We start from the raw sequence: 7,157 nt of genomic DNA, 5'->3' as shown, positions 1-7,157 counted from the left end.
AATCAACAGGAATAGAGAGTTTCGGAAAAAGTAGTTTAAAATAACTCGGGGAGGTGATAAACTCGTGGTTTGGCAAGTATTTTGGATGTTTAACGTGAACATTTCAGTGTTTATGTAGCATACTACTTGAGTTTACATCCATTATCCACTACATAAGTGTTTTGACGAGTTTGTCGAGTGTTTGGAGCTAAAACAGGTGAAAATGACTTGAAAACAAGCTTGAAGGAAGAATCGCCTGACCGGGCGCGCTTCAATGCGCGACCTTCGTATAATAGCCATAACTCTCTCATCCGGACTCCGATGGGGGCGTGCAAGATACTCACGCGAAGCCCTTTCGAAGACGAAGACAATGCTTTTGGAGGATTCCAGAGAAAACGCCCTACCGGGCGATTTTTAAGGGGAAAACGCCCGACCGGGCGTTTTGGTCGCGACTCCAGAAAGTTCACCCGACCGGGCGTTTTGGCGACTTAAAATCGCCCGACCGGGCGATGTGTTCTGCGAGATTGAATATTTCCGCCCCGGGTATAAAAGGAGACCTAGGTTTTCGACCTCGGGAGACTAGACACGCCCCATAGCAGCTTTTGAAGGTTTGGAGAGTGGAATTGAGAGGAAAGGCGTCCCAATCCTCAACAAGATTGAAGACGAAGACGAATTTCCGTTCAATCCACCCTTGGGAGTATTTTCATTGGTTTTTATGTTTTATTCAATGACTATGGTTTATTCTTATGTTTTTGAGTTGAATATGAGTAGCTAAATCGTTTGTAGAGTTTTGGTGAAGACTACAATGAATACTTGTGATTGATTCAATAGCTTTTGATTACCTATGCTCTTGTGATTATTTTGTTTCATTCTTGTGCCTTTCAATTCAATTGCCTAGCTACCAATTTGATATATTGACCTAGTTTTGAGTAATCGAGAGATACCTAATTAGGATTGATAAAAGAATGAACAACGCCTAGATAATTTGCATTCGAGAGAAGGAATTCTAGAGTGAGGACTTGAATCTTTTGAGTATAGGAGTTAATTGTGAAGTATAGAAGGAGACTTCAATATTAATAGTTAATCAACGGGTTGAGTGCACTCGAGAGGGGGCTTAGCCTAGAATAGCGATTGTCCTTCTAATCCTAGAGACTTCAACGGGTAATCAAAGTTGTTGAGTTGTTTACATTGTGGGTATTGTAGTCGGATCCAAAGCTCTACCTCGTTCTCTTATTTGAAACCTATCCTTTGTTGCGTGCTTTTAACTTGTTTATGTTTAATTGTTTTTCCAAGAATCAACCAAACCTTTGAATCGTCTAGATAGTAGTTAAAATCGGTCCGTGGTACTTGAGTTTATACATTTTGTCTCTGTGGGATACGATACTCTTGCTTGCTTTGTGCTACACTAGCCCCGTACACTTGCGGGATTTTCTTGTGTTAAAATAAGTTGAGTCAAGTTTTTGGCGCCATTGCCGGGGACAATTTGTGTTAATTTAGCCTAATATCGTGGTAAAGATAGAGATTACTAGTTTAGACTTTATTGCTTTAATTTTTATTTTATTTTTGAGCTCTCACATTGAGTTTTCTTGTTTCAGGTTGTATGCACACACGCTCTAGGGGTCTACCTTTAGAGCCTATCGATCTTGAGATCGAAGCATCCAACAGAAGGAGAAACGCTTTGAGAAGGCTAAATCAAAGGATCCGAGTCTCTTCTCCGGTCCATAGACGATCACCTTCATCGGTTCAAGAATCACAGTCACCTACTCCGTCACCAGTTCACTCCCCTATTCAGTTTGAGCCACATTCTCCTATTCTTATGGAGAACGGAGACGAGAATAATGTTCCACCATCGCCTCCTCCAACGAATGCTCAACTTCAACAACAGCTCGAAGACTTGCAGAGGCAGTTAAATCAAAGGCAGAATGTGGTACCTGTTCAAAACATGTATGCCTATCATGGGGTGGCAAACCCAACTGTTGGCAACAATGTCAATGCCAACACATTTGAACTCAGAAGAGGACTACTTCAGATGGCTGAGAACAATGCTTTCAGAGGCCGACCCACCGAGGATCCTGACAAGCATCTCACTAAATTCATCCAGATCTGCAACACAACGAAGATAAATGGAGTCACAGATGAGCAGATCAGATTAAGGGTGTTCCCTTTTTCTCTGGAGGATGATGCCAAGGATTGGCTGGACAGTATGGAGCCCAACTCCATTCGCACGTGGGAGGCCATGGTTGAGAAGTTCTTAGAAAAATACTACCCACCGAGTGAGGCATTGAAGAGGCAGTCAGAAATCATTTCGTTTGAGATGACTCCCCAAGAGAGTATCCGAGGAGCTTGGGAAAGATTCAAGGGGCTGATGAAGAGGTGCCCCAATCATGGGCCGAATCCGACGCATCAAGTCCTAGCATTCTATAGGGGGTGTCTGCCTGAAGCAAAGCGCGAACTGAACTTGAGCGCAGGGGGGTCATTGCTAAAGAAGGGAGAATCAGAGGCCATGGAGGTGATTGAGAGAGTGACCTCTAATGATGAAGGCTGGAACAACGAGAGGAGCAACATACACAGGGTAGCCTCTGCCGCAGAGAGCAGCCATATGGACAACATGTATAAACAGATGAAGCTCCTCCACAAGAAGATAGATCTCATGGGGATGGGACCAGCTGTGCAGGAGCGACAAGAGGGTGTAGATGATGTTAACTACATACACCAAGGGGGCAACAACTATTATAACAACTCCCGCCCCACTCTAGTGGATGGGGGTTACAATCATTTTGGGGACAAGGCGCATCCTAATCTGTCGTATGGGAACCCCAACAATTCCCTCCAGCCACCATCGGGGTTCACAGTTTCCCAAGGGATGATCACTGAGCCGCAAAAGAAAAGTACAGAAGATATACTGAGTGCATTCATGTTACAGTCACACAAGAACATGGAGCATACCAATCAAAGGCTGGAGAAGGTTGAGAATGATGTCCACAGCATGACAGTACATATGAAGGGCATAGAGACGCAGATGAGTCAGATTGCTCAAGCTGTGAGCAGTCAGCATAAGCTAGGGCAGTTTCCAGGACAGCCAAATGTGAACCCCAAGGATTGCAAGGCAATCTACTTAAGGAGTGGGACAAGCTATGAGAATCCTCTTATGCCCGAAATGGAAGCTAAGGAAGTACCCGGCGAGAAAGAAGAAGAGGAGATTGAGGTGGAATCGCCTCTTATACAATCTGAGGTTCAACCCGAGGCAATTGTTTCCCACACGCCAAAAGAGGTTAAAATTCCTTTTCCTCAAGTGGTGCAAAAGAAGAAGTTGGATGAGAAGCTTGTTAAGTTCATTGAGATCTTCAAGAGATTGCACCTCAATATTCCTCTTATTGAGGCTCTCCAACAAATGCCCGGCTACCTCAAGTTTTTGAAAGAGATTGTGTCCAAGAAGAAGAGGTTGGTTGATTATGAAACCGTAAACTTGACCGAGAATTGTAGTGCAATCATCCAAGAAAAGATGCCGGCAAAGATGAAAGATCCGGGGAGCTTTAACATTTCTTGTGTGTTCGGGAATGATAGGCAAACTAAGGCCTTGTGTGACTTAGGGGCAAGCATAAATCTCATGACTTTAAGCTTCTTCCGAAAGTTGAAATTTGGTGTCTTGAAGCCAACTACATTTACCCTTCAAATGGCGGATAAATCCGTCAAATACCCAAATGGACTCCTTGAGAATGTATTAGTAAGGGTAAATGATTTTATCTTCCCCGTGGATTTTGTTGTTTTGGACATGAAGGAGGATCCAAATGTCCCTCTCATCCTTGGAAGACCATTCCTAGCAACTGGAAAAGCTCTAATTGACGTCACTAAGGGAGAACTCACCCTTAGGCATGGAAACAAGACGGTCATTCTCTCCTTGTTGGACAAGATGAAACGTCATGAAGTGGAAGAGTCCAAGAGAGTGAAAGAGGTGCCCTTAAAAGTTGAAGAGTGCAAGATGATACAAGCGGCACATGTGAGGGCTAGGGATGATGAGGTTGAGAATCCTTTGGAGGAAATATTTATGCCTGAATGGATGTTTAAAGATGAACATGGATTGGGGGGTAAAAAGATGAAGTTTGCCAAAGTAGAAATTGGAATACCTAAAGAAGGTGTTGTTGGGGCCGATGTGAAGCCCACTTGGTGGAAGAAGCGTCTACACAAGCTCTACTTGGCCGCTAAAGTGAAGAAGGGTCCCGATGACATTATCCGAGTGAGATTGGATCATTAAGTGAAAGCTTGAAATCCGTCGGGCAAACGACGTTAAACAGTTGCGCTATGGGGGAGGCAACCCCTAGTAGGTAAATTTTTGATTTTTGTGTGTTTTGGTGTGTTTTTGTGTTTTCTTTGTGTTTTGAGTGGAACAGGGAAATAGGCTTTGATGGGTGAAAAACGACATCAATGCTCGTGGCCAGTGGCGCCTCTTCCTCGGCAGTGAAGGTACATGAGAGATCCACTATCTTTCAAACTTATCCCAGCTTTGCTTGGAATAAGTTTGGGGGGTGTCTAGTGGATTCCTTCTTTTACCTCTCTCTCTCTCTTTATTTGATGGTACCGTAATTGATTTGTTAATTAGTGAAGTTTTCCTTGTGTGCGCTTTGTTAGTTTGTGTTGTTAGTTTTTGTATACTCCCTTGGGTGAAATTGAATGGGAAGTTGGAGACATTTGGAGATGAATTAAGTAGGTTTGTTGGATGAATTGCCTATGATGAGAACTTGCGTAAAATGTTTGTGAAAACTTGTTGATTTAGCTAAGTAACTCGTATTTCCTTCTTGTGATTTGCCTAGAGTGAATTGCTCGTTGCTTTGTCATTTGCCGAAAAATACCATGTGAGAATTGAGCCAATATCTTTTTCCAAAAATGTGTGATTTTTCATCAACTATGTTATATGTTTCTAGAACTTGCTCGCGGTCTTCTTGAGTCTACATAGTGATTATAGGAATAGGAGAGGACGTTAGGCCATCCTTCTTAGCTACTTTTGATATCCAAATTGAGCCAATATCTTTATGACCTTATTCATAATATTTTTCCCTAGCTAGCCACTTTGAGCCTTTAAAGCCTTTTTCTTTGGAAGCTAAATAAAAGGGAATATCCATACACTCTTGGTGAATTTTAGTTTATATTTTGTGAAAAGAGTTGGAGAGATAAGGTAGAAAGAAAAGTAGCACGTTTACTTGTGAAAAGTGCATAGACATCTTTGTTTGAATGAAAGAATTGGTTGGGCATAAGAAAAAAAGGAAATGATGCACAAAAAAAAAGATCTTGAAAAGAAAAAAAATTAAAGGAATTGGGAAGTGAGAAGAAATCTTGACAAAGTCTAGAATTTACTGAGATTCGAATGGTTGGTGGGGTACTAAGTTTGATGTAGTGAAATTGATCACTTTGCTATAATTGGGTTTAGTCACTTTTTAGCCAAATATTTCCTCACCTTACCAAAGAGCCTTACATTACAACCTCTAGTAAAGACCTTTCGGATCCTAAATCTGTAGTCACAACACAGTAGAGGAGAGTCTAGACTTCGAGCAAGCTTATGGTAAGCTATACATTTTTGATTGATTTGAGAGGTCCGTTTTATACACATACACTTTGAGAGTGAGAGAAAGAAGAAAAAATTTTATCACACTATATACTTCCGGTGAGGGCAAATTGACAAAGTGGAATACGTGCTAGTAGCATGAAGCAATGTTCATTTTGGTGTACTAGTATGCGAAGTTATTGATGCATGATAATTCTGTTTTCTTTTACTGAGGCAGTGATGACAATCCAACATACTTACACGAGTTCGCATTCTATGTTTTCTACTTCTTATTTGAGGACAAATAAGTGTTTAAGTTTGGGGGAGTTGATAAACTCGTGGTTTGGCAAGTATTTTGGATGTTTAACGTGAACATTTCAGTGTTTATGTAGCATACTACTTGAGTTTACATCCATTATCCACTACATAAGTGTTTTGACGAGTTTGTCGAGTGTTTGGAGCTAAAACAGGTGAAAATGACTTGAAAACAAGCTTGAAGGAAGAATCGCCTGACCGGGCGCGCTTCAATGCGCGACCTTCGTATAATAGCCATAACTCTCTCATCCGGACTCCGATGGGGGCGTGCAAGATACTCACGCGAAGCCCTTTCGAAGACGAAGACAATGCTTTTGGAGGATTCCAGAGAAAACGCCCGACCGGGCGTTTTGGTCCCGACTCCAGAAAGTTCGCCCGACCGGGCGTTTTGGCGACTTAAAATCGCCCGACCGGGCGATGTGTTCTGCGAGATTGAATATTTCCGCCCCGGGTATAAAAGGAGACCTAGGTTTTCGACCTCGGGAGACTAGACACGCCCCATAGCAGCTTTTGAAGGTTTGGAGAGTGGAATTGAGAGGAAAGGCGTCCCAATCCTCAACAAGATTGAAGACGAAGACGAATTTCCGTTCAATCCACCCCTGGGAGTATTTTCATTGGTTTTCATGTTTTATTCAATGACTATGGTTTATTCTTATGTTTTTGAGTTGAATATGAGTAGCTAAATCGTTTGTAGAGTTTTGGTGAAGACTACAATGAATACTTGTGATTGATTCAATAGCTTTTGATTACCTATGCTCTTGTGATTATTTTGTTTCATTCTTGTGCCTTTCAATTCAATTGCCTAGCTACCAATTGGATATATTGACCTAGTTTTGAGTAATCGAGAGATACCTAATTAGGATTGATAAAAGAATGAACAACGCCTAGATAATTTGCATTCGAGAGAAGGAATTCTAGAGTGAGGACTTGAATCTTTTGAGTATAGGAGTTAATTGTGAAGTATAGAAGGAGACTTCAATATTAATAGTTAATCAACGGGTTGAGTGCACTCGAGAGGGGGCTTAGCCTAGAATAGCGATTGTCCTTCTAATCCTAGAGACTTCAACGGGTAATCAAAGTTGTTGAGTTGTTTACATTGTGGGTATTGTAGTCGGATCCAAAGCTCTACCTCATTCTCTTATTTGAAACCTATCCTTTGTTGCGTGCTTTTAACTTGTTTATGTTTAATTGTTTTTCCAAGAATCAACCAAACCTTTGAATCGTCTAGATAGTAGTTAAAATCGGTCCGTGGTACTTGAGTTTATACATTTTGTCTCTGTGGGATACGATACTCTTGCTTGCTTTGTGCTACACTAGCCCCGTACAC

At 41.8% G+C, this 7,157-nt stretch overlaps 1 protein-coding gene across 1 annotated transcript; it reads left to right on the top strand.

The window, feature by feature from the left end:
* Positions 1 to 1,579: 1,579 nt before the first annotated feature.
* On the top strand, positions 1,580 to 4,231 carry LOC121754795. Its single transcript, XM_042150100.1, has one exon. The coding sequence runs from the start codon at positions 1,580 to 1,582 to the stop codon at positions 4,229 to 4,231; it is 2,652 nt and encodes an 883-aa protein (XP_042006034.1).
* Positions 4,232 to 7,157: the final 2,926 nt, after the last annotated feature.

Source organism: Salvia splendens, chromosome 11 (genome assembly GCF_004379255.2).
Source record: "Salvia splendens isolate huo1 chromosome 11, SspV2, whole genome shotgun sequence".
Lineage (NCBI taxonomy): Eukaryota > Viridiplantae > Streptophyta > Magnoliopsida > Lamiales > Lamiaceae > Salvia > Salvia splendens.
Note: the sequence above shows the minus strand (reverse complement) of the source record. Positions and strands in the feature narration are given on the sequence as shown.

Bases quoted from the DNA above. Each gene is read 5' to 3' on its own strand.
- LOC121754795 (XM_042150100.1), top strand. From the start codon at position 1,580: ATGCACACACGCTCTAGGGGTCTACCTTTAGAGCCTATCGATCTTGAG.